Genomic DNA, 27824 nt, shown 5'->3' with positions numbered 1-27824 from the left:
AACAACTTGTCTAGCACGGAGTACATGTATGTAGGTTAGGCGAAAAACGTAATACATTACATTACCTTATACAGTAGTATACCGCCTGTTTATCCCTTCTTGATGCAATGCGTGCTACCGGTAATACAGTACCATCATACATCGATAAATACATTAGGGGGGGGGAAGCGCACGGGGTAGATGATAAGTGTCGCGCTCTGTATCGACGTACTTCCTCGCAACGATCCAACGTTCATACGTCAATGCTCACGCCGCCTTCGCCAGTGTTGCGGTGCGCGGCGGAGCAAAGTGCAGCACGTCGATTGTGATGTCGTCGTGGAAGTCTCGCCGCTTCCCCGGCAGCACGTTTTCCAGATCATCCGCTGTCGTGCCGTAAATATCTGCGATGCGTTCCAGCACCGTTTCGCGCAGCGCCTGGCTTACATTCTGCACGCCCTGGTCCCGGAACAAATCAACAAGCTGCACAATCTCCTCGTTCTTCAGCTCGCCAAAGAGGCCATCCGACCCAAGAACAACGAACTCAGGCTTTCGATCTTGAAGGTCGACTTGAAAAATGTCAGGGACAGCTGAAGATACCCGGTCAGTAAATTACTTTTGTTTTTATTAGAGTTGCAACAATGTCAGTGTACTGACCGGAAATGTAGGGTCGACGAAAGCTGCCACGGATTCGCAGACCGCGCGGCATGGGGTAACGGTTCACATCCTTCACCTTCATATAGGTATCTCCAATAGAGCGAGTGGGCTGAAGTCGACCTTTGACGTAGAAGTTGTTATGTCCAATCTCGCACACAATGTCGTAGTCCTCTGGGTACAACACACGAAGACGCCGCTGTTCTCGTTCCTCGTTTGCTGAATGGTCAAATGTAATCTGTTCAACGCTGAGGGATCCGTCGGATTCGCGATACGCCATGATGGCACGGCAATCGCCGCAGCTTGCAACGTACAACTTCTTCTCAATGACTAGCGCCATCACTGCGCACGCACCTACCGAGCACGACGACCAAGAGCCCTGTTCGAACTTGATCTGGCTCCGGCGTTTGAACTCCTCCTCCGTGTCCTTAAAACCCATAATGATGGAGTGCACCACGGGCTCGTCATTTCCAGTTAAATGAGAGCGGATGTTACTGTAAAGTTTCTTTTGAACATAATCGACCGCCTCTTCGCCGCCGTGCCCGTCATAACACCCGCAAAAGAATACGGGAGTCTCTGTGCATCTGCCTGGACGCACAATCGAATCCAGCACGTACTGCGACCTGTCTTCATTCTTGCAGTTTGCTGCATAGCTGTCCATATCGTAGCGCCAAAATAGAGCAGTTCCCCTGCTTGGAAGAACTTCCGAGACCTGTGACGGCACAGACGTGACGGGGATCTCCTCAAATGGGATCTCGTCGAGTTTCAATTTTTCCTTTGTCCACTTCGGTTGAATCATGGCGAACAAAGCAATGAGCATAGCGCTCCATGACGACTCTTGTGGCTGCGGCTTGTCTGATCGGTCCGCCGACAGCTCCAGCGACGCGCCGCTTGTGATAGCCTCCTTCGCGGTGGCCAAGGTCATCACGGTTTCCGCGGGATGGGGTAATTGGCGCGACATCAGGGTCGCCGTGGCGTTCGTGCTGTCTTCGCTCGTAGAAACTGTCGCAGCGGCTACTGCAGCCACAGCTACCGCAGACGACGTGGGGTCGGGGGCAGTATTTGCCGAGTGGACAACCGTATTCTTAGCGAGTGACCCCGTGGAGCGGGACTGCTTAGCGAGCGCCACGACGGCACTGGTAGTGGTGGGTGCGGTCAATATTCTGCTGGGGATAGGAGTGCGATATATCTTGGTATGCGGCTGCTGTTGAAGCTGGCGCTGTTGCCGCCGTGCCAGAGCTCGTTGTGCGCTGCGATACCAAAGCAGCGAGCGGTGTCGACGGGGGAAACTGAGCAAAGACATCTCCCACTGCGACGTATTTAATTATTCAAAGTCGGAAGAGCGCAATCTTGGCGGCGAGTTCCAGAAGACCAGTGTTGCGGAAACGCGGGGAGTGGGACTTGATATTCGTTATGAAAGGACGCCTTGCCTGAAAAATGAAAGAGTCGGCACTTAAAAACGCGGACTATGCGGAAACACAGGTCTCCAACTGTTTTTATTCCGCAGCTTTTATTAATACATGTATGGCATCGCTCTGATGTTGAAGTTTCCTCTTAGAAAGTATCAATTTAATATTCAACCAATTACAGCTCGCCTTTTACGAAGGCGTTCAACATGCGCCTCAAGCAGCGATAAATGTTGCAACGGCCTTGGGTTTCGACTGCGATCGCGTTGGAGGTGCTTCTTCCGACGACTTCGCGCTATTTAGTCGAGTCTTCCTACCCGCAAGTCGAGCGGGCTGCGTGCTAAAACTACTAAAAGTCTCGCCCGCCGCCTTCCGGGCCGCCTTGCGCTCCTTCGCCTTCTTCTGCTTAATCTGCTTGCTCTGACTGTCGCCATCAATAACACTCGCAACCGCACCGGAAGTCCCTCCACCGGCACGGACCGCTTTTCGTCCCCTTCTGTTACCTCCCGTAGCATCCGACCGCTTGCTACGACCTACATCACCAAACGGTGAGGCCGCGGTCTCTCGAGCCTTAGCCGCTTGCTTCCGTTCGATGTCCGCCAGTATCTGGCGCTGCTGCTCCAGAAACTCGTGTTCCTCTTGCATCTTCTGTACATCGGCCAGTGAGATGTGATCCGGAGGTCGGAACAGACCCCAGCTATTTACCGTCGAGTGTGGTCGCTGAGCGGGTGCAAAACCAACACCTAGACGCGCCTTTGCCTCGCGCTCTCGAGCTGCTGCGGCCTCTTCCTCCTCCTGGATTTCCTTCAGCGTCTTCGGCTGAAGTTTTTGCTCGGCCGTTGAGCTTGTCGACGTATTGCTCCAGGCTGAGCGCTTTCCGCGAGTTCCCCGACGCGCCGGTTTCAAGAATGCATCAAGTGAAAACGCCGTCACCTGTTCATGCTCGACACCGTCATAACCCAGCATGTGTTTTCCAGATACCGGGAGCGGTGTGAAGGAGAGTAGTGGGCTTGTGGATGGGTGGCTACCGATGCTTGCCTTGCGCTGTCCTGGATCATTGCCATACAGACTAACTTTGCGAAGCGAAGACTTTGGTAAGCGGAATGCATGCGGCGCGAGTGGGGTGGGGTTAGATGCTGGTGATGCAGAAGCCACGCGTTTGATCTGGGCCACCGAAGACTTCTTTTCTTCCACGAAAGCGGAGGTGGCAGATAAGGTCCACGGGCAACTGGCATCACCATGCTTGGGCGCTACCGCAGTCATGTTGGTAAAAAAAGACGTCAGAGGCACAAACTTGCTGTTTCGGCTCGTGCGTCGTCCTTTGGGCTTGCTAGGTGCCGCGGACGACTTAACAGGCGCACCCTCCAAACTGGTCGTCGCCAATAGATCTTCATCTGCTGCATATGACACTTTCTGAGTGGCAGATTCCGGTGGAATGGACCCTTTTTTACTGGTGCACTTGTTTGCGTGCTTGGTAGTTTTCCCTTCCTTGGTAGGCTTCTTGGTCACTTCACCCGGGAGTATAGCACTTGCTTTATCTTCTAATTCCACCTCAATTGGTGGCAGCATAATCTCAAAGAGTGTATCCATACGATCTCGCCCAACCGCATCCAGCACTGCGTCCCAGTTGTATCGCATATACTCAACGCAGTAGCTCTGTAATCGACGCGCAGCGTAGCGCTCAGCAAACTGCCACACCAATGCGCAGTTAATCACGTCCACATGTGCTGCGATCTTGCGCTCCACTAGCTCCACTAAAGTGGGGACCATATCCTCAGCAGCAATTTTGGCTACATCTTTGAAATCTGGGTGCACGGGTGCCACAAGAACTGCCGTGTGCTGATGCCCCGCTGCCACTGCTACGGCTTTCTTGACACCTGCAACGCGCTTTGGACTCGGCTGCCATGTGTTCCCACGCCCGTGCCCCAGTACACCTTGTTGTCCACAGCCCCACGTCACGAGATCACCCTGCTGGGTGACGACAGCGCAATGATCCTGAGAAGCACACACACTTGCCACGGGACCGTAAGTGCCTAACAGCACCTTTTGCGGCGCACTGGGCGACGGCACAGGTGGCACTTTGTCCCCGAACAAGCTAGCATTTCTATCTTGTGAGCTACTGCTCGGTTGGTGTGAGAGGGCTGGTACATTGTGCCCCCAAGTGAACACAGAGCCGCTAGCACTTAATGCGATGGAGTGATTCTGGGCGCATGAAACCTCCACAATATCCACAGCACGCTGCTTACACGTGGGTATCCATGTATCGCACATGACGGCACCAGCAACGCTGGTCGAAGCGCTTCGACCAGACGGTAAATTCACGCGGCTCGGACGGTAGGAGCCGTAGCCAAACTGCCATATCTGACCGAGACTGCGGCCATTGTGAGCGCAGCGTAGCACCACACAAGTGTGCCAATCCGAAAGTGCTAGCTTTTCTGCTCGCACAAAATCGTAGGCGCCGTACACGACGCACATGGGATGTCGGGGGCGTAGCGCATCGACACATTGAGGAGTAGCGTCTGCCTGATCTGTGCCGCAGCCTTCTTTACGCCCAAGTTGCCCCCGACGATTGCTACCCCAAGTGTACACAGCACCATCGTCGGCATCAATTGCAGCAGAATGACACCCTGACGCTGCAATATCTGCCACAAGGTGGAAGCGGAAAGCGTCAATACGCTTTGGTGTAAGGCGGCTCTGTGACGAACTTGATTTTCCCCGGTGTCCAAGCTGGCCGAAGCTGTTGGATCCCCAGGAGAAAACCTGGCCGGTTCGAGAGAGTGCCATGGTATGATTCTCACCCGCAACCACTTTCTTCATAGGTGTGGTCTCTAGTGATTCTAGTCGTGTAGGCTCGACGCAGCTGCCAACAAATTAAGACCAGAGGACATTTGTCAGTGATCACGTGTTGAGCTTTCTTCTAACAGCATACTTACTCAAATTCGCTTCCGGTGCCAAGGCGGCCACCTTTGCCGAAGCCCCACACGAAGCACTCGCCCGCTGCATTGAGAGCAATCGTGTGATACTTGCTGGCACTTAGTTGAACAATTGGTGAGTTAGTGGGGAGCTCCACTAGCCGCGGTGTAATCTGCACATCTGCATTTGGCAGGTGATACCCCAGCTGAAGGTCCCACAACCACAGATACAACAGCGGTCAGAATCTCGCAACATCATGGACAAGACAAAGAGCTCGGGCAGCAGCACCTGGTAGTCTCGCTTTCCGAACGTGTAGATGAGGCCTCCGTCACACGCTCCCTGGGAGTTTCGATGGTGCTGTAGTCTCGTGGACAACAGCTGCATGGGACTCTGTTGGGAGTGATCCCGTGTCTCGTGCAACAACTTCCGCAAGAATTTTTTGCCGAAGCGTGTCTGGGCATGGCGCAGAAGCAGTAGTGATGCTTCAAACAGAGAGCAACCAGTCAGCACAGCGTTAGCCTCAAAAGCTATAGCTGCGTGCACACTCACTGGATAAATGCTGGTGGTACAAGCTGCGGTGCAACGGCGTCCATCCAGACTCCTACTCGGCAATATCCGACCCATCAAATCAGGTCAGTTAGGCACCTCCTCGACGTAAGAAGAGCTCTCTACGCACCCAGTCTGCAGCCAGCATATTTGCTTCGTAGCGAAGAAGCAGCAACACTGCTTCGTCGTTTCCGTGTGCTGCCGCCACATGCAGTGCTGTCTCGCCAAAATTGTTGCGGTCGTCGGGGGGCACCGTGTCTTGCAGCAAACGCGCCAGAGCGGGCGCCGCTTCGGGCGACCTCGCGCAGGCCCACAGGTCCAGCACATTGGCGTGGATTGAAGGCTGCATGCTTGGGTTGTTGTACAATTTGGTGGTGCTCATTTCTGGGTAGGCGATCTTTTCTCTCTCTCCTCTACCTTTTGCAGCCTTTAGACGGTCATCGCGGATTTCTGCCACTGAGTGAGATGACCAACACGCAAGTCGGTCGTCAAGACACAATAGTTTGTAGGGGACTGTGTGGTACAGTACTGTCTATGTTGAAGTTAGCTACGTTGCTTGCTTTTTTTGTTAAACATTGTCTATTTTTGCTGCTTTACCCTGGCATGGCACACGCGATATGGTCCTCGGCGCTCAAGTTTGCGCGGGCAAGCGACGGCGACGGGCCAGAAGCAGGAGGAGAGGAAGACCCACCCTCCTTCGCTCAGGCAAACAGCTTGTCTCCAAGACCGTCCCGGACTCTTGACCCACCACGATTGGAGCGCGCCGTAATTTCGCGCACTCGGTTCCAAATCACACTACCGACTACATCACCGCCACTAGGTGCAGACAAAACGTCCTTGGCAAGCGAAATAGACCAGAACGGCTGGAGCAGTCCTCACGGTGAGCCATACCGCCCTCTGGGTCGCCCCGAACTCAACCTCAAGTTTTCGCCACGACTTGTGTACGGTGTCAGCCACACGCAGCAGAACTCTCACCGCATCCACGTGATCGAAGGAGGAGGGAGCTCCAATATTGGTGTCCATGGGGCAGTAGACAGCTCCGAGAAGGCTATAGAAAAGCGGGAGGCTTCATCCACCAGCAGCTCAGGGGCATCCATGGTGACTCTCGTGGACCACTTCGTAGCTTCGCTGGCATGCCGTAAGCGACCCCCGGATGAACGGCAAGTCAAACTCGCGCGTCGTCTTCAAGCAAACATGGATGGGTTTTCGTCTGATAGAATTCGCAGGCTTTATCGATACAAACCGTTTGTACAAGGGCTCGCAGGAGATAAGCCACAACATTGTCATCATTATCTGCGCGGGGATACATCTCTTCGGAAACTACGAGAAGCTATCGACGGGGGAACGAACCGGCTGAGATCGATACGCAACGGCGCAAACTTTTTACATTGCCCTCCATCTGAACATCGCGGTCTCCACGAGCTCCATGAGCACTATCTTCACGCAAGAACAACAGTACCACATCCATTGACGAGCTGTGGGAGCAGCAATGTACGTTTAGGAACTAGAACCAGTCCTGGAATGCCCCTTGGATCTAAAACGCCCAGTGATGAGACCTCTATGTGTCATACTGAAGACGACGATGGCCAAGCCACTTGGTATCTTCCGTACACGACAAGGCAACTACAGCGCTCCCCACATTGCCACCTCCCTTCTCTTCAAGGGTTCCGGGTTCGGATACGAGAGGAAGAGGAACCTTTAAAACCACTGCGAGCTTCCAGCAACGCAATGGCACAATCGTTTTCACGCAGACTTAGAGTGAGTGGGGCTGGGGTGCGATCTAATCGTGCATCCGTGTCATCATCTCGACATTCCATGGCCCCTAACAATGGGCCGCTCAACACCGTCAAAGGAGACAGTTGTGACGAAATGCTCGAACCCAAGGCACCAGCTCTCTCCAAAGGCACACCCTCTCCGTTTTTCATGACAATAGCATCGCCGTCACTGACACCTCCAGCGTCACACCTTCACAGCATCGAGAAACTGCAAGCGGCTGTGGACTCTCTGGGGGCTACCAAATGCCAGCAATCAGCACGGTTGGCTGCTACGTTAGAAATACTCGCGCAAGATCGATGCGAGTGTCTTACTGGCAAGTTCCGTAGTCTACACGTGCGTTCTGATGCTGCTGAGGACCTAAAACGAATGCGCGAGGACGCTGAACGTGATCGTGATCAGCGAATGCTTGAAGTACTGACTAAAACATCAGTATGGTATTCAGATTTGATACGCCGCCTGCTAGCTCGAGAAGGAACACCAAACGTTAACAGTGGAGTACAATTGACGCATCTCCATGCCGCCGAGCTGTTCATCGTCCAAGCAGTGCGGATCTTCACCGATAATGGTTGTGAATTTCAGTCGGCTCAACTATTTGAGGTCCTTTTGTACTTGGATCATGACGACTTGAAACTACCCCAAGTGCAGCAGCTCCTCGAGTTCCTTCGCAATGCATTGCATATTAACTATGAAGAATGGGCACAATTCTTTGCCGGGCACCATCTCCCAGAACCCACTAACAAACTTGCCGATGATCGTAAGGACTCACAAGGCTTTGCCGATGGAAAGCCATGTTTCACGACAGCAAACACGGCACGAGCAGCTGTATCGATGGATAGCTAAATGCAGATCCAATCGCGACGCAGGTATAACCGGAAAGTCGAGGCAAAAGTTTCGGCTTGTTAGTTTTGAGCTGGGATCGAACTCCTGTCCGAAGTTCTACGGGAGCATTATGCGTGTTGCTTTCGCTTCTGCTCTTCTATCCGTCATCTCTTGATTGCCTCAATTCTTTCGTCAAGCAACCTGCCCAATATACTGAGGAAGATGTTTTCATCTTGTACGTCATCATCGAGCGCGTCATTCAGAATTTCAAATTCGTCCTTGTCATCTTCGGCGCCCATGAATGAAGATGTTGGAGATCGCGAAGCATTTTGTTCGATCATCATTTTGTGACCGTTGGATGGAGCACTTGCTGGCGTCGCTATTGACCCAGCAAATCCGTTTCCCGCGTGCTTGACAGCATCTGAGAGAGCATGCGAAGCCATTTCGTCCCAATGAAGCGAAAATCGCTGTTTACCGCTTGCATTGAATGTGTGTCTTCCGCCAGCATTGGATGTTGAAAATTTGGCGCACTCCTGGGTGTCTTCGTCTTCTTCATCTGAGCTAAATGGGGCATAGCTTGCCCAGAAACCAGGGGGAGATTGAGCACCACTAGCGACAGGGGAACACCCAATCGATAATGACCCTCGGAGTGAAGGAGGGTCAATTGACACTCTCAGATTCCGAAACGGCGCTCGTGGTGACGCTGGTATTACAATTGGTGTAGTCATTGGATCTTCTGCAATAGTCGGATCGCTAGTCTTGGTGACAGGTGTTATAGTTGGTTGCAAGTTGGCGTGGTGAAATATGACGCCGTTCTGCTTGCGCTGCTTGACAACCTGCAGCTGATGAAATGCCTCAGTGCACATCTGCTCGAGCGTGGAAGGTGTATCTAGATCTTCACGACACATGATGCGAGCAATGTCGAACAACACGAGGTCTGCACGAACGCCCTTCTGCACTATCATACATGCGATGATCATGTTGCGCCGACACCCTCGTCTCAACGGGATCCTTTTCGCTAACCGATCTGCGTCTTCCTCGGCTGATAATGACAACACATAGGCTCGGTCCTCTGCACTCAGAGGTTTTTTAAGCTGCGGCCAATTATACCAGCACCAATCGCACCATCCAATCTCCAGAAACTGTGGTAAGCAGTAACCGTGGTCAATCGGTATCAGCTCGTACTCCGCATGGCCCGTGGCGGGTGACCGCCGTTTGCGCACAAGAATGTTTGCGTCGTTCCGGTCCGTGTTCAACAGCCGCATGTCCAACACAACAATCTTGTGGACTTGATGGGTCGAAAACTGGTTTGGTGCGAGATCACTTACCACATCATCATGTCGTACAAATTCCTGCAGCGACCCTACCTTGAAATGCAAGGCACCCGCACTGCCTGTATAGTTGAACACGGGGTGCCGAGACTCCACGAGAGATGTAGCTGGAACTCCGGCAAAGTGGTCCTAGTTGCCGATTTGCATAGAACAGAAACAAGAAAATTAATTCATCTCGTGACAGTATTGCTGCGAAACACATCCTCAGCTGCGGTATACCTTGTCCAGTACATAGGCGGCAAGCTCACGCTCGCAAGCTTCTCCAGACAAAATCCCCCGACGAAGTCCACTCTGTTAGTTCAGTTCAAAACCGTTAGTATACAATATGTCCATAAAGCAACAGCGTTTGCATTGCCGGGCATGAATCTTAACGCACCTGACCCAGTTGTCCCACCAATCCGCGCGGATTATTAGGCCCGAACGGCTCTTCATCTTGAGGTTTGAAGCAGCCCACGTTGCGGTGGGATGGATCCTTAAAGAAGTACGTGCCGCCAGTTCCGTCCATTGCCAACACTGGTGCAAGACCCAACGCGAGACCTTGTAGTGCCTTCGCGAATATATCCACATGACGCATTCATCAGATTAAGGGGATCACGCATGTACTAGTAGTAGTATAGCACAGTTAGAACATACCTGGTGCGTGATCTTCATAAGTGCGACTGGCAGCAGATGCGCACCGTACGGGTGGATATTTACGACAGGCATTTGCTCTGGCCGCAAATTCTGCGACGCTTTGCCGTTCACGCGCGAAGGTACTGACTTTTTTAAGATGGCCCCCTCGCCATTGTTCCTGCCACTACTCACATTACTAACACGCCCGTCGTCACACTCGTGCGTGTAAGCCATCGCCAGGTTTTGCGGCCTGCGCGCTACAAAGTCTACGACAGCATTGTCCTGATATATGCCGCACTGCTGTAAATTGTGCGCGTTCTTAAGCTCTCGCCCCTGGTAAAAAAGCTTCTGGGCGTTGGACGGTACGTTGAACACGACTTGCAACTGATCCTTGACGTCCTTGATGCTTGCCCACGGACGCAACATAAGTTTCTTGCGGCGCTCGAGTGGGTCGCGAAAGTCTTTGACAAATACTACAACAGCTCCGTGACCGCTTTCCAGCCACCCGCCGGGTAGCGAGCGCGACATTTTGGCCTCATCCTTCTGCATTGTTGGCCCGCTCAAGCGTTCGTTGTGGTCTGTCGTGGGCGTCTCCTGAACCTGAAGGAGTCCTGATAGACTGCTTTGCTTCGTGACTGTAATTATTATTTTCAGCCAATTGGACGGATCGCAGCACTTTTTTCCTGTAACCCAGTTGATATTTAATTGATATTGATTGGTCGTCAATAGATTTTCGCCAATCAAACGAAAAAAGTTTAAAAAAAGTTTTAATTGGTCTAAAACCCGTTCATTTGAGCAACATATGGTATCATGGACTGGGAGGAGTGAACAGCATTGGGAGAATGAGTGACGGGGTCACACAGCACCTTGCACAAGATCAAAAATCGCGTAGAATAAATAACGGAAATGCTACAGTCCATGCGTCAAATCCGCTTATTTTCCATGTAATACTCCATGTAATGTCCATGATGTAAAATATTTTCATTCGGTAATTTATAAAAACAACCCAGTCGTTGAGTGCAATTATTGTCCAACTCTCATCCGTGTATTGTCCACGATGTGATCTATGTAGTTAATACCGGTACAATACTGTATACCGGTAGCTGTACCAATCACACCAGCCTTTCATTTGCCAAACTCGCCCCCCTTCGAGCATTGCCGCCGCCGCCGCTCCGTTACCTGCACGCCGCAGCCTACGTCACGAGATCAACCGTTGCTGCAATCGCCGGCCATGTCGCTCAGTCTACCCGCTTCCGCGACGTCTGAGGTGCGTTATCTTGCTGTTTGTGGTCTCTGTGAACGTGTTTCTAACCGTGCGTTATCTATTTGCAAATACAGGGTGGACCGTCCGACTCCTCTTCAGATATCGACACCACGGCTTCCGCAGCCTCCGGCGCGGCTGCAAACTCGGACGACGCCTCGCCTGACACGGACGATTTCAAGCGTCCATGTATTGTCCAGGTCGTAGACTCTCCCTCCCTTGTGGAGGGCCCCGCAGACGTGACGTATCCGAGCTGGTCGGCGTGGAATGAGTATTTGAAGGCTTACTCGGTAAAGTCCCGCCAGGTCATCCGCATCCAGTCAACGCTTAGTTGCGTATTGAGAAACAAGCGGCTAGGTCAAACAGCGGCAGCAAAGCAGGGAATGGATGTTCCGTACGTACCAGAGACGTGGGGTGCTTACCAACGCACATACATCTGCACACATGGCTGGCCAGCAAAAGACAGGAGCAGCGGATTGCGAACCAAGCACTTCGTCCGAGGATGCGGTTGTCCATTTCGATTTGTGGTGCAGCTCGTGCAAGTTGACGGCTTATGCTGCCTTCGCGTGAAGAACGGTGTGTACCAGCACAACCATGCGGTGGGGACAGCGCAGTTCAAGACGTACGCGGAGAACCGTAGGTTGGACGACACGGACACGAAGGATGCTGTGGACAGCATGGTGATGTACGGTAGAAAGCGCGCACGCATCTATGAGTATCTTCTGGGGAGAGGCGAGAACCTCGTCAAGAAGGATGTGGACAACATTGTGCAACGTGTTAAAGCAGAGATAAGAGGAGGGTTGAATGACGACGACGCTTGCGCCGCAACTCTCGCGGAATTCGCAGCTATTGACGGTAACGTAGTCACGGTGGACGAAACTGATGCGGGACACTCTGGTGTGATCAGTATGACTTCCAGACATATGCGCGACATGGTTACTAGGTTTCCAGAGCTTTTGCTTGTGGACTGTACCCACAAAACGAATCGGTAAGTCCTCCCATGTATTGTGCAATTATTTGTCCATGTATTGTCCATGCTTATTTTAATGTCATGCCCATGTATTGCGCGATTCTTGTCCATGTAATGTGCATTAGATACAACTACCAGCTTTGTACCTTCATGATGATAGACGACAATGGGCGTGGGCAGCCTGTACAACAGTCTTTGCTCGAACGAAACGCCGATTGGCAGATGTCCCGAGCGCTGGATCATCTATTTCGGATTGACGATAAGATTGGCGACAAGGTTCAAGTTATAATGGTCGACAAAGATCTGAATGAGATCCGCGTGTTGCGTCGGTACTTCCCTAAGTCGCGCGTGTTGATTTGCGTCTTTCACGTCATCAAATATCTCCGCGCAGCGTCCAGGAAGCCAGAATATGGTAAACTTTCGTCGGACGATCACGACGCCATCGACGCATTAGTCCACAACATGGTATATGCCTTAAGTTCAGAGATCTACGAGACCAATTGGACCTCCATGAAGGCACTTTGCACTAGGACTGGATATATGGCATTTTACAACTACATGGATGAAAACTGGAACACTTGTACGGAGATGTGGGTCATGTACCAACGCTCACGGCTGGCACATTTGCGCGTCCACACGAACAACCATTTAGAGAATTGGTTTGGGCATTTTAAGGACGGGGTAAACTCCAACATGACCATGCCGGACACCGTGAAGGCCCTTGTGGGTGCTGATGCCAGGACTTTCAGTGAATACGTGTTCGACAAGACTAGGATCGGGTTACGTGTCAACCGCAACTACGACGAGGAGATGTGCCAAGTTTTGCGCTTTACGACGCATTTCGTAGCAACACACGTGGAGAAGGAGTACGTAATGGCATGTTCGAAGGTCGACAAGTTCAATTTCGACTTAAAGTCAAATCCAGGCTTCGTGGAGGTGACGGGTAAACACAAGACGCATACTGTGGATTTGAAAACGTGGAGCTGCACTTGCTCGTTTGCTTCTGCAATGCGTCTGCCTTGTCAACACGCGATCGCGTTTCGGAAGTGGAGTAACGCCCCAGGAAGCGTAATACCGCTGAGTTGCATCGATGAAAGGTGGGTTAACTCACAATTTATCCACGTATAAGCCGTGAGTTGTCCATGTAATATCCAATATTGATGTTGTACTGAGGGTCTGACATGTCATTCATTTAGATGGTTACATCCTGCTGAACAACCGATGACTCCGCGGCCTTTTGTGCTTAATGAGTTTAAACCAGGGGAGGCGAAACACAAGGTGCTTGACGCTAATGTCAAGTACAAGGAGGCAGTCAGCGCGTTCCAGGCTATATGCAGTGAGCTAGCCGATATCTCTGATGACGACGAGTACCGTGAGCATTTAGACTTCGTCGTGCAACAATGGAGGAACATTAGGCAGCGCAAACGTGTAAAGGTTGAAAAAAAGAAGGTTCCAGTCACGAGAGAAGAAACAGAAACAGATGAAGTGACCTCTCCAGTGACAACCAGCCGAAATCGAACCGGAACCAAGCCCGAAATGGAGCAGCTTGCGCTTGAGACCACTCCTGATGACAACGAAGAGAAAAATACTGATAGTGGATTGCGCATCCGTCTGAACCCCAAAGCTGCGAAGTCTGGTAGGCCCCGGCTGAACAGAAAGGAGAGAGAAGCAGACGACAAGAAGAAACGAGCGTTGTTTAACGAGTCAGAAGCCCATAGAAGATGTCTTGGAGAGGTGACATTAATACAACTTGCGCGCAGTCTTCAACTTGAGAAGCCTCCACTTCAAGACACTCTACGTCGTGTTCTGCCACTCCAAACCAAGTACAACAACGCCGGTAGCAAGAAACCCAAGTACACTAGAGAGAGAGTGCGCCTGTGCTGAATGAAAACGCGTTCTACCTACTTCCACCCAAACTGTTGGACAAGTGCGTTGCCGTGCTGCCTGTGAGCAACACCAATGAAACAGCCATCGATGTACTCACCCAGAGTCAAACTACACAAAAAGACGAAGAAACATCTACAATACCTGGACAAATCATGGACAGCAACGGACAAAACCCGGAGATCGAGTGTGTCTACATCGCGGGTATCGGAACATTTTCACGCGAACAGATTGAGGCCATGGCATACTTAGCAAACGTGAAGCGTTCGTGTGATGATGGAATGGCGTTTACCAAATGGTTAACACAGGATGCAGCCAGCGCCATACCAGCAGCACAACAATCGACACTTCAGAGCATGGCAGAGGCCATTGCTCGCGCCTATCCCCAAGATACAATCCCAATTGACGGCAACGGTTACCACTACGCGATGCTGTACCGTCTCAAGCCGCCCCAATGGGCTAATGATGCGCTGATTTTGGCTTTTTGCGCGAGATTGTACAGGACGGGCACCGGCGTTCGCATCGTCGGTGTCGAGGCAGCCTCGGCGTCAAAGAAGAAGAAATCTATGAGTGAAAAAATGAAGACAAAGGTTCAGGAACTACTCACTGAAGCGGATGTACTGCTCATTCCTGTAAATTTTGGGAACATGCATTGGTGTGCAATGATCGTGGATGGCAAGCAGAACAATGTCCTGTACTACGACTCAATGAACCTGAAGACGTACAAGGACGTACTGGACCGCATGTCGTGGGATCTGGCTACTACGCTCAGCGACGACTTCAAAGTTGTGTCCGTCAATGGACCGATCCAGACAGACGGATACAACTGCGGATTCTACGTAATGTTGAGGTTTTGGCGATATGTAGACAAGAGTGTGCCGCTGGACGTAACTCCGATTGGTCTTACGCTGTTACGCTTCCGCATCCTTCACTTCGTGCTTCACGGTAGCAAGCCATAATGCAACTAATACAATCTCATTTCTATTGAAACTGGAATCGACCCGCCTAATGTTCATGCGTATGGTTGACCTCCTGACTTCTGTATACCGGTATGTACGAGAGATGTCAGAGGACTTTCGTTTGCGAAGGTCTAACAATATCCATTCACTATGGATTTTAAAAACAGTGGTAAGTAATTTATTTCGACACATGGACATTACATGGAGTATTACATGGAAAATAAACTGAGTCGACGCATGGACTGTAGCATCGGCCAATAAATAAATCAAAAAGTTACATTTTTCAAAAGCAAATAGTCAATTATTTTGGAAAGTTTTTTGTATTGTAAATTTGTTTTATTCGCGGTTCAGTGCTCGCAGTCGCCGTTCGAGCTGGTAGAGGGTGATTGGTGATGTTGAAATACAGCCACCCGGTCTCTGTAGCAGTAGCTTGTCCAGTACTTCGATGAGAGAGTCGTGTTTCAACGAAATGCTCCACTTACGACGCAAATAATACGTCCTATTTTGAATTTTGCGACGCTCCTTTTTCTCTTTTTGACGCTGTTTGATTGCGCCCTTGCTGCAATCACGTTTTTTTTTTCGTGTCTATTTTTCGAATAGACAGTTGAAAATACCTTTCGGCACTTGTTGCAGCGTCGCTTGGGTAAGGGCCCAGGCTGGCCTAAGCTCTTCCTCTTCTTCGTTGTCGCCTCCATTTTCTGGAATGAGAGAATGGCGAGGGCGGACTAACTGCATTGTTGAATTGTAATTTACAACGTAACAATTGTAATTGTTCGATTGTCAGTTCCAAATTGTCATTTGCATTACATGTATTATAATGTATTTATTATTTGTTTTGAAAAGCAACGAGACCAATTGACCTTTTTTATATTACTTACACCTCGAGCTCCGTAGCCTCGAGCTCCTTAGATTTTCCCAGATAGATGCCATCGATCGTCTCGACTGGAGAAGCCGTCGAATTTGTACGGGAGCTGTACCTCGCGCCGCGGGACGCGGTGCGACTCGTTGTCAGCGAGTTTCACATCAACCTCGCCGAGACCGTCGACAACAGGGATCTCCGAGGGCAACACTGACAAGCACCAAGCGCTGAAGAAGTAGTTCGTCGCTTCTGGGTACAATCCAGTGTACCCCATGTTACATAAGAGTGATCCGTCACTCTTGTGGGCACCTGATACACGGTACCAGGTGCTCTAGGAGTCAGTCAAGGCATGACTACTAAGCGTCTAGTTTGTATATCGCCCAAGCTAACTTACTTGTAAATACACCAGTCTTACATCTACTCTTCTAAGTAGCAAACCGTTCCCTCTGAGGCTGGGAGCACGTCGACTAACGTTCACTCGTGGCGGATCAGCGTACTATCGAGTAAGACAGATACTGGTAATAATATGCACGCCCTTTGCTGGGGAGATAAAAAAACAAGATGCTGATCTCGAATTCAGGCACAAAACTTCCAGGTACTGACAGCATTCGCATCCGTCATCGTCTTGTGACTCGCAATGGGAAGACCGGGACCATCCGTTACGAGAAAAAAATCCTGCGGCCACAAATGGTGGAGCGCTTTTTCTCAAAGTTCTCTTCCATTGATGTGCATGATCACTTACGACAAGGGTCCCTCGCTATCGAGCGTGAATGGATCACCCGTAGCTCGATGTACAGGGTATTTGCAACCCTATTGGTAATGGACGTCACTGATTCATACCTTGCATACCGATATGAGATCGCTGAAAACTGCCTTCACGACGAAACTATTCTCGATTTTTCAGACTTTGTATCGCAGCTCTCACATCAGCTTATTTTCAACGAGCACACCATGCTCCGCTCGACACGCCGAACTGTTCTAGATCCCGACGAAGACCACGCGTCGGTAAGAGCTCGTAATTGGTTGTCATCACAGCGGTTTTTTGCTTCAAACTAAATTTCGATGTTGCAGGCCTCCCACGTTCTGAAGCCGTTAATCGAGCTAGCGCAATACGCTCGCGCACGTTCAGCAGGCAATCGTGCGCAGCGAATGTGTTACATTTGCAAATGCAAGGCATCGTATTATTGTGTAGCGTGCTCGGATCAGGCACTGGGGATTTTCTACGGTGTATGCGGCCCTCGTTCCCAACGCACTTACTACAATATCCATTTGTTCTCCACTTCAATCTGAACCTTTTACGCATCACATATGTTTATCAATACAAACTTCTATATAAAACTAACTTTCACAAGCATACCCGTATGCTTTCGGCCTGGATACCGGTACGCTTTTTCGCCTGGGGAGTAAAGATTAAGGGTATGTACTACCCGAGAGGGGGAGGTAGCAACCCACTGTTGCATATGGGTTTTAGGATACCGAACGGTAGCTGTTTTGACAATGTTCATGAAGAAGAGACCAAGTAGCTTTTCAACCTGAACCAGGGTTTTCACAGAGGCAAACACTGAGTCAGCAGCAACGGTTCGCCCTGTTCCTTTGTACGGCTCAGCGAGGCGTAACACGCTGGAAGTTCCTTCCCCGAATTGACTGCAGTATTGCTTTTGTCGCCGTCTGCTATCGCCTTCAACTCCGTACCCTTTCCTTTGGGCATTCTAGCGATCTTAGTCATGTGTGGGAGACCGTCGTGCGCGTATTTAGCCTCCTTGTCCTTCCACGCACTCATGCATTCATCTACAACCAAAATGTTTCCAGGTGAAACGCATTTTGCACGTTGCGCATTGTATTCATCAATAAATGGGCGGATTGACCACCACGGATCATCCGACGAAATATTGTCTGCAAATGCAAACGTGTAAATGATATTCTCAAAGGCATGTCGACTCATACGAAACCGTTCACCAAAATTTGCTGGAATATTCACAAATCCATCTTTCGCCTCACTCTCCCAATACACTCGTGTGGGTCCTCGACGGGGCTCAATAGCCATTGCAAGTCTAATTCCAATCCATCGAAACCAATCGCCCTCGTCGATTGCACGATATTTGCTGACCGCCAAGTTGGCGTTGGTGTACTGCAGCATTTTGTTTAGCGTTTCCATCGGATACATCAGATAGAAATTTCGAGATACAGTTCGCCCCCAAGCTGCAGACGACTTGGCCATAGCAAACTTGTTCTACGCGGACGAGTATGAGAGGCTTGATCTACTAAAATCGAGTCACAAGATTCCCATTCACGACCATGGGCAACAATGTGTCCCGTCTCAGGATTGCTTGGCAAGCCTGGTTGTGGTGTCTGGGAAGCTTCGTCACCGTCAAGTTCGCTGTTGTCTGTATCACTAGATTCGTCTTCACTAGAAGACGCTCGTTCAGCGCTAAAAGAATCAAAATTCGCTGTAGCAGATGAACAAAGAAGCTCGGTAAACGTGCAGTTTGAAGTAGGTGCACCGGCGTCACCACCAGGAGGACCTGCTTGGGGCCGAGCCGTGACGACCTCAGCACTAAGTGACCGTGCAGCAACTCTCTCGATGCATCCCGTAGACCATTCAACCTCGTATGTGTGCTGCCGACTTTCTTTTAGCACCTGGAGAACGACACCTCTCTTCCCAGTGTGCTTCTTGCTTTTGCCACAAACTCGAGCTCCCACCTGCAATTTTGACATGAAGAATTCACCAAATGTGTCGCGAAAAAATGCCGGACTCCAACATCCTTCTTCTTTACCGTGTTCGTTTCACTGTTGCCTATTCATAGCGGTTCGCGAGAACTTTATTTTTGAAATTAGGCATGCCCGTATGCGCTGGGGCATACGGGCATGCCTAATGGGGGGTAAAGATTACTTAAGCACTTCCTCTTTTGCGTTAAAAAGATAGCATTTCATGTAAAGATCAAAATTATTATGTCATTCGTACAAACAACCCCCAAATACTACAGAAAGTATTATTAGTAATGGCAAAAATCAAGTTTACATCATGACAATTTTTAATATAATTTGTGAATACCTAAATAGTTAAATGATCCACCTGTTTCTAAATAGACCACCAATTTGTATAATTTGGTCGTACTGCATTTTTATCGCACCTCGAGCTCCGTAGCCTCGAGCTCCTTAGATTTATCCATCTATCTCAATCGGCTCGGATGCGTTTGTCGAGTCGGCCGCCGGCGTCGTGCGGGCGTATGACAATGTCTTGGATACGGTCCAGATGCCACTCAATTCAGGCTGTCCTTTTTATTAATAATGGACTGACCGGATTCGCATTCAGCGACCAAGAACTGACCATCTACGGTACGAACCCTCTATGACGGTTGGGATGAGTTCGCAGAAGCCTCAGCGACCCTTTGAAGACACGTTCACCGTCTGGGACGAGGTGCGAGCCGTTAAAGATGCTCATGAGACGGTGCAAACGACGTTTGGCGTGCAAGAAGATCCATAACGGATCATTGTTCACTTGATATTTGTAAACTTGATTAGGACTTGTATTAGGAATAGACCCGAAAGGGTAAACATAAATACAGAACAGAATTTCCACTCAAGCACACAGAGCGACGTCCGGCTTCAAGGTAAGCGTCTGGTCAAGCTTGTTTGAGTGTGTTATACCTGTCGGTGAACTCGAAGCTCTGTAGCGAGGGTTCATCCGGCAAGACCAAGAGACTGTGTATTTTGGCCGATTACTACCGGGAGGATTTACGCGACGGCTTATTGCTGCCTATTTGTACGACTAGGAGTGCTTGAATTGCATCCCTTTTATTCTTCCAGCCGAGTGTTGAACACTCGGTGCCCGCGTAAAAGGCTTACCCGTGCCTGGTGCTCTTCCGCTGTTGGGACCACGAGGATTCATAACACCTATTAGCTTTGTTCGTGCTAGTAGCGTGTTCTTATTTTTACTGGTTGGCCTAAAAAGTAGTTTACAAGGCCCAGTCTGTCCCGGTGCAAGGGAAGAATTGGGGTCTTCAGGTCCACCCGAACGATCGTTTGCTATCCTAGCAGACGGATACGTCCTAACTACATTTGTAGCTAGAGTTCATGTGGGAATTCCAACACCACATCTGAAAATCACTCATATGCAGGTCGACAATGCAGCACGAGCTAGCCGCGTGCCTTTTCTACCTACTTTTGTAAAAGAAGCTACCTACTTATGTTATCGGGGAGGATCTATTACCAGAAGTGTACCCAGGATTAGGTGCTGGATTTGAAAACTTAATTCTCGAGTACGAGCAAGATCTCTCGGCGGGGTCCAAGCTGAATCAATCCCGGTGGACACCACAACTTGAGACATCTAGGAAGCTCATAAGCAAGATAGACTTAACTCTTAGTAAAATAGACTCTGATTTAATTTGAAACAGGGCGGGAGCCCTGTACCTCTGAGAACCACTCGTATGCAGGTCGACTCCTGACTGGCTATAACATTTACTTTGTAACCAATAAGAGAGCAACAATGCTAACTGCGTGCCTCTTCTACCTACTTTTGTAATTGGGGGGCCCATTACACTTCTTATTATCAGTGTGGCTCCATTTGCTTAGCACGCTACACACGCCCTCTGTAAGCGCATCGCTTTTTGCTTGGCCGATCTTTTGCTCAAAGCGACGGTAACAAAAGTACTCGAGCATATCTCCCTACAGGAAGGAAGCGTGCTTGAGCACGCGCACATCGTACGAATATTATGCACGAACATGTGAAGTTGGTGAGCGCAGGATTATGCTCAATACATCTGTCTAAAATGATTTTGAAAAATATCATTTTAACGCTGCTTTTTACCTGTTCAAATTTTTAATTTTTTTGTGTGAGAAAATAAAAATATATGAGCACTTTCTTTGAAATTTGTAGAGACGAAGTACCTACTTTATTGTGGACCACAAATTTCTCCCCTAAAATAATCCTTATAGGCCTTTACTGTCGATTCCGTCCATAATTGCCGATGCGAGGTGGGGTATTGTGCGTTCTTCTCAAAATGAATGAACGCGCACGAAATAGCGCAAATCTGTTATTGACTTTCCTTGAGACAAAATCCATCTAAGTACGAAATACGACTCCTTAAGTACGATCTGCGAAAAAAACAGGAAATTTGTACACTGTATTTGAGTGACTCACTGAGGACCAAAACGGCAGAATTCACAATAGCAATCCACAACTAATCGACGAGTGGTTCAAATTGCGATCTTAGGTCAACCTATTGGCTATAATGCGACCAAAAAAGTGAAACGCTCAAAATCTGAGTCAAAATAGCGTTTGTCGGGCTTTTGCCACAACGAGTGGGAATGCTCTAACGTTAGCCATAAAAAATAAGATAATCCTTACGTTTTTAGCTAAAAGACTTTTCTACCAATCGTCGAAAGGTATAATTTCTCCCCTTTGACCAATCGGGAGGTTTGAACATTCAAAAAGAAGGCGCGAAAAGTCGGCGCTTCATTATGATGGCAACGCCTTTCGCCGATGCGCCGTCCGCGTCGCTGGTCGTCCGACGTGAGAAGCGGAGGCGTCGGAAATCCACCGGCGCTAGGTGCGACTTTAGCTGTTTCGATGATTGGGTATATAATGGGACGATCTTCTGACTAACCGTAATTCTCTCGTCTTCTTGTCTCCCAGCGACCCCGAACGGAGGCCGCGGCGAGGCTTTACGTTCAGCGACAAGAAATGTGAGGTCAATAACGAGGGGCCTGCAGAGGCCACACCTGTAGGAAAGAGGAAACCTGGCACACCCGCCAAGGACAACACATTCGTCTTTCGCTTACGGAAAGACGATGAGAAGGATATCGGTAAACTGCACGCCGTGGACGCGGCTGCCGTATCCGCAGCGCTGCGATCCAAGCAGGAGAAGGTGGCAAGGGCCGAGATGCGGCGATTGGTTAGGTATTAAAAGCGCGAGGAGGCGACGCGCGAGGCGCTGAATGAGGAGGAGATGAAGCACAAGAAGCTGTCCACCGATCAGGTCTCACTCTATTACATGGTGCAGCGTCAAGTCAAACGCGAACTCCGAAAAGTTAGAAAGGAGTTCCTCACCTCAGCAGCGCGCCGGGACATCATGCAGCTTAGTGAGACTAGTGTGCAGGCCATGAAGCAGGAGCTAATTTCATTCATGGACGAGCACCCGCCAGGAAACGTCGCGGTACGATTTGCATTGTTATGAGTATTATCAACATATTAACATTATTACCTTTCATACAGATCAAAGTTCCGAACCCCGAAAACGCCCGCATGCGGGCAACGATCGAGACGTACGGCAGTCTCGAGGCGACGTTGAGCGTGGACATCGCCGTGGAGAGGAGGCACAACGCTGATCTGCACTTGGTGACGAGCCATTGCAGTCAAGTACGGGATTATCGAGGTCATCATGTGATCGACCGATGCCTCCGTACTTTCATCCAGCATGGCGCGCAGCGAATCTTCGGTGAGTGGTGGTGGACCACCAGCTGGGGCAGGAGGAGCAGCAGAAGCCATCTCCGCGGATTCAGCGACGACGGGGAGTGCTGCAGGAGCTACCGCAGGAAGTGAAGAGTCTGGGGCAGCGGGCGCCGGAGGACCGGTTGATGACGCTGCTGTCGGAGGAAGTGCAGCAGACTGAGGGGCGTTCGAGCCCTCGGTCTTGCCCTCCTGAGAAACAAGTCGAGTAATGCGAGGTGATGAGCAAGGTACCGATGATTCAAGAGAAGGATGGGCTTACGTACCTCCAGCTGCTCACGCCCGCGACGTCTACGAGGATTGAGACGCTGAAACGCGTCGGACACGACTCGATTCAGACGCTTGGACATACGGTGGCGAGATGGTGAATTGAAGAATGAAGAAATGTCACAGCGGGCACCAGTACTGTGGCTTCCATTGCGACAGGCGCAGTTGTGGTGTAGTGATTTCTCCGTGGTTGCGGATTATCACCCGTCGACAAAGACGTGACACCGCCCAAGATGTTCAAGCGACGAACCCTCGGTCAGGTGATGTACGGAGACGCCAAGGTGCCAGGGACTCGACGGCGTCACCTCCGAACGTTCAACGAGTATTGGATACGGGCATATGTCACTGAATCCAGGCTGTCCTTATTATTAATAATGGACTGGCCGGATTCGCATTCAGCGGACCATCTACGGTACGAACCCTCAGTGGCGGTTGGGATGAGTTTGCGGAAGACTCAGCGACCCTTGGAAGGCACGTTCACCGTCTGGGACAGGGCGCTGACCGTTAAAGATACTCATGCGACGGTGCAGACGACGTTTGGCGTGCAAGAAGATCCATAACGGATCATTGTTCACTTGATATTTGTAAACTTGATTAGGACTTTTTATTAGGGATAGAGTCGAAAGGGTAAACATAAATACACAGCAGAATTTCCACTCAAGCACACAGAGCGACGTCCGGCTTCAAGGTAAGCGTCTGGTCAAGCTTGTTTGAGTGTGATATACCTGTCGGTGAGCTCGAAGCTCTGTAGCGAGGGTTCATCCGGCAAGACCAAGAGACTGTGTGTTTTGGCCGATTACTACCGGGAGGGTTTACGTGACGACTTATTGTTGCCTATTTGTACGACTAGGAGTGCTTGAATTGCATACCTTTTATTCTTCCAGCCGAGTGTTGAACACTCGGTGCCCTCGTAAAAGGCTTACCCGTGCCTTTTACCCTTCCACTGTTGGGACCACGAGGATTCATAACACCTATTAGCTTTGCTCGTGCTAATAGCGTGCTCTTATTTTTACTGGTTGGTCTATATAAATAGGTTACAAGGCCCAGTCTGTCCCGGTGCAAGGGCAGAACTGGGGTCTTCAGGTCCGCCCGAACGATCGTTTGCTATCCTAGCAGACGTATTGTTGTGGGTTGTGGGAACGTCCTAACTACATTTGTAGCTAGAGTTCACGGGGGAATTCCAACATCACGACTGGTGCCGCGACCGGGGAACAGAATGAGGTCATTGTGAACGGTTTGTATGGCCTTCCAGTTTACGAGCTACCAAGAGAAGAAGAACAAGAAAAAGAAAACAAGAAACATGGCGAAAGGATAACCGACGGTACCAGCTACGCCTGCCAAGACTTGCGGAGCTGGCAACGAGGGTTTAAGTCCGGACGTGTCGGCTGTACGCTTTGCAGCCGCCACCGAGCTTTCGGTGAGCTTTGACGACGAGGCGGACATCGGTCCTGACCCCCACGATTATGACGCTTACGAAGACAAGACGCCCGCTCCAGAGCCAGGCGCAGCGACACCGGAGACGGTCACGCTATCGTCGGGGCTGAGCGGAACGACCAGGTCCCTTTCGAGGAGCCTCGCCGACGAGCTAGATGATGCTGCGGGACCAGAACCGGTCTATGAAGATTATGACGATGAGACCGAGGGTTATAAACCTTCGGTGGCGAGTGCAAAGCATTCAGCATTGCTGAAAGCACCTCGCCCACCTATCAACGGTGGTACACCAGCCGCCAAGCGCGTTTTCGACCGCGTACAAGCGCTGGTGCATAATGATGAGTGGATGCAGCTGTTCAAGCCCAGAAAGACCGACTGACCCGCGTTTGCGCAGGAACTCCAATACCCAGTCAACTCGGTATCGACTAGCTAAGTTGCCGAGGATTCAGTTTCGCTACTGTTGTCGCTGGGCTTCGAGAGCGAGACGTACCCATCGACGATGTCGCTCCAAGATTGGAGTCCACATGAAGCCGGAAATGCTCTCCAGAAATGGAAGAAGAAGCTTCGGAAGGCGTTTGGCGCTGTTGACATCAAGCCGGAAAGCAGCCTGTGAGTCGACCGACCGTTCATGACGAAGATCCGTCCACGATTCCGCTGCCGCAGACACCCCAACGACTCGACCATACTCCTCCGACCAAGCGTGGAATCGATCGTGGTGCCTTTGGCACTACCGAAGCTTCACCGTACTTTCAATACTCGCACATGGTTACTCCACGTTTGGAGAGCCGTATGTACTCGTGTACGCTGATAACGAGGGTTCATTCGGTCACCGGGGCGGTGCGCGAGCTTCCAAAAGTGGTGCCGGACGTCGTCAGGCTGACAGCGATGGTTCATCAAGTGACGATGACATTTTGCTGCATACACTCGACGAGGAAGATCCTCAAGTCGAGTTGATGCGTCAGATGAATGAGCTGGCGACGCTGAACGACGTGGACCCGACACCGAGGATTGAAATGGCATCACACCGACCATTGGATCGCATCAAGCCGTTCTCAGGCTCTCGCAACAAGAGCGAGAACTGTATGCAGTGGCTCCGTGGGCTCGTCAACGAAATGACTGGAGTGCACACAGATGCTGACAAATGGTGCATTCCATTTGAGATAAGTCTCCGGGGTGGAGCCATTCATTGGTTCCGTCAACTTCCGAAGAAGACGAAGCGCAAGTGGAAGCTGTTGAGCGATGCTTTCATCCGCTATTATTGCTCGCACTTCACGCAGACGGCACTGTCCCCGTTACTACTCTGCAAAGCGGGAACGTAACGAACATCTGTGCGACTACATAAACAGGCTGAATGGCTACGCTCGGATCGCCCGTCTACACTTCGAGAAGAGTGGTCGCGACGCGAAAGAACATGTACAGCAGTTCCTGGCAACGTGCGATGATGTCAAGCTGGCGGAGAGGCTTTACCACACTCGAGTCACCGACATTCACGAGCTCGAAGAGATCATCGAAGATGCTCTCAAGGCAAGGAACGAATGGCTAAGCGTGACAGTGAGTATCGATACTCCAAGAGTCGAGATGGACGACGAGACGATGCGTACACCCGCAGCAACCGACGTGATGACCGTCGCCGCGATGACAGCCACAATAAACCGAGAGTGACGCTCATTGAAGCCACGGTGGATGACCTACTATCTGAATTGGAGGGTCGTGAAGTTGCTCGGGGGGGGGGGCACAAAGTATTCAAATGAAGATCCGAACGCTTACAGCGATGTCCAAGACGAGTATAACGACTTTCAGCCTGAAAATACGGATGGTGATTTCTCATTGGGTGAAAATGACCGATACCTCGCCGCGGCTAACAAAAATGAGCGCCGTGCAGCCGCTGAAGGCACCTACGCACGTTCAGATAGCCGTCAGACGCGTGGAAACACGCCTGATCGCGAGAATGGCTTCAATCAAGATCGCCGAGGTGGCGACGGTGGGTTCAATCAAGACCAACGCGGTCGGCGCGACAACAGACGCTCACAGTACGGATCATGCGCGGTGTGCGGTTGCATGAGTCACTCCGCCCACTACTGCAACAAGCGACGCAAGTTCTGCAAACAACTCCACAATGCTGGACAGTGCGAACTTTCCCGCAACTTCCAAGACCTTGCCAAGTTCGTGCGTACTAAAGGCATGAAGGAGGAGCCCCCACCGGAGCTCAAGGCCGTCGTTCAGGAACACCATTTAAACTAGGCAGCCCGCCAACTACAACTGGGTCGGTCCCTATCGGGCTGCCACAGTTAACCGAGCTTTTAATGGAAGCAGAGTGTATCTTTGCTTTCATGGGGCAGAGTGAATGGCCTGATAATTGTGTAACAAGTGTGAACGCGACGGAAAATGAAAAGGAGAGAAGTCGAATCCTCGGTGGAGGTGTTGGAGAGAGAGTGGAGTGTGCTGATGCTGATGAGGACATCAGCGAGGGCTCGTTCGGCGTGGTTTCGAGTGCAGCACGAGACGAGCCCAAGGGTCACTCCAAGGTGATGAAGTTGAACCCTGGCGAGAGACAAGGGTGGTGGTCGGACAGGAAATATGACCGAAGGATCAGAATGAGAGCTCTGATGCAAGGCGCTGTAAACGACAAGCGGGCGAGGATTCTCCTCGACACGGGAGCGAACGTTAGTGTGATCACTGACACCTTTGCCGAGAAGTTGCGGCTCCGAGATGTACCTGATCACGAACGCCGTATTGACATTCAAGGAATCAGCGAAGGCAAGGTGTCTACGACGCGACGAGCGTGCGTATAGATTACGCTCGGATGGGAGATGATGTACGAATTCGAGATGTGGGTCATGGCGCATAGCGCAGGCGTAGACGTGGTACTCGGGACCGACTTTACGATTCCGGCTGGGATCCGGCTGGACCTGTTTCACGGCGCAGCGCAATTGCCGCACGAAGTTCAAATTCCACTGATCAAGACCAAGAATACGATCGACAGTGAAGAGTACGGCTCCCATGTTAACGCCGGGCCACCTGAGCGTTTGGATATACAAGCGCTCGAGTGGCGAGAATATCGACTAGCGAAACGTCAAGTCGGGCTGGAAGAACACGTACGGTGGGTTCGTCGAACGGACAAGCTAATCCCGTCAGTGGCGAGGTTTCGACATGGACGGAATCAGAGTATTCGGTTGACCAATGTTTCCGACCAAACTGTGTACCTACCAGCACACGACTCGATCGCGATGTGGATTCCAGATGGGGATTTGCCGCGAGGTGACGGCTGTGTGCGTCTGGACTCCAAGAAGTACCAAGATTGGCAAGTGCTGGCCTATGAAGGTTGCAGAGACCGCGAGCTGTTTCAGCGTGAGTGTGAAATCTACGAGCAATGGCTTGCAACTCAGCCTTCGGCAGTCGAGCGACCAGACTATCCAGAACCCAGTGAGGTGCTAGCAAGGCCTTTTGAAGACTCGCTAAAGGTCTCTGGAGATCGTCTAACATGTGCAGAGCGCAGAGCGATGACCATTGAGGAACGTGAGCGAGTGGAGGCCCGTCTGGCGTCTGGGGTGACAGCCGGGGACTCAGCTGATGTCCAAAAATTTCCGAAAAGCCTTTGGACACTTACACGATGGCTCACGGCAGAAGCAATAATACAAACGAAGCCTCGGTAGCGCGCGCACACGATCTACTGAGCTTGGTAAACGTTGTACATACGCCAACGAGTGTTCGT

The 27824-nt window shown here is 50.8% G+C and overlaps 4 protein-coding genes across 4 annotated transcripts; 1 reads left to right on the top strand and 3 right to left on the bottom strand.

The window, feature by feature from the left end:
• Positions 1–246: 246 nt before the first annotated feature.
• On the bottom strand, positions 247–1933 carry PITG_13444 (protein phosphatase 2C, putative; the record flags this gene model as incomplete). Its single annotated transcript, XM_002900031.1, has 2 exons — positions 247–566; positions 634–1933. 2 exons carry the CDS (start codon positions 1931–1933, stop codon positions 247–249), a joined length of 1620 nt encoding a protein of 539 aa, XP_002900077.1.
• Positions 1934–3483: 1550 nt separating this feature from the next.
• Positions 3484–5844, bottom strand: PITG_13443 (regulator of chromosome condensation (RCC1)-like protein; the record flags this gene model as incomplete). The annotated part of the gene is made up of 6 exons (XM_002900030.1): positions 3484–3524; positions 3566–4896; positions 4970–5154; positions 5238–5431; positions 5493–5550; positions 5626–5844. 6 exons carry the CDS (start codon positions 5842–5844, stop codon positions 3484–3486), a joined length of 2028 nt encoding a protein of 675 aa, XP_002900076.1.
• Positions 5845–7310: 1466 nt separating this feature from the next.
• Positions 7311–8174, top strand: PITG_13442 (uncharacterized protein; the record flags this gene model as incomplete). The annotated part of the gene is made up of 4 exons (XM_002900029.1): positions 7311–7353; positions 7429–7754; positions 7797–8025; positions 8149–8174. The coding sequence occupies 4 exons, from the start codon at positions 7311–7313 to the stop codon at positions 8172–8174; spliced, it is 624 nt and encodes a 207-aa protein (XP_002900075.1).
• An 80-nt stretch (positions 8175–8254) lies between these two features.
• PITG_13441 (phosphatidylinositol kinase (PIK-F)) lies at positions 8255–10627 on the bottom strand (the record flags this gene model as incomplete). Its single annotated transcript, XM_002900028.1, has 4 exons — positions 8255–9550; positions 9641–9712; positions 9798–9968; positions 10055–10627. The coding sequence occupies 4 exons, from the start codon at positions 10580–10582 to the stop codon at positions 8255–8257; spliced, it is 2067 nt and encodes a 688-aa protein (XP_002900074.1).
• Positions 10628–27824: the final 17197 nt, after the last annotated feature.

The sequence above is a fragment of the Phytophthora infestans genome, genomic scaffold (genome assembly GCF_000142945.1).
Source record: "Phytophthora infestans T30-4 supercont1.28 genomic scaffold, whole genome shotgun sequence".
Taxonomy (NCBI): Eukaryota; Oomycota; class Peronosporomycetes; order Peronosporales; family Peronosporaceae; genus Phytophthora; species Phytophthora infestans.
The sequence above is the reverse complement of the archived record's forward strand: the minus strand, read 5'-3'. Positions and strand labels throughout refer to the sequence as shown.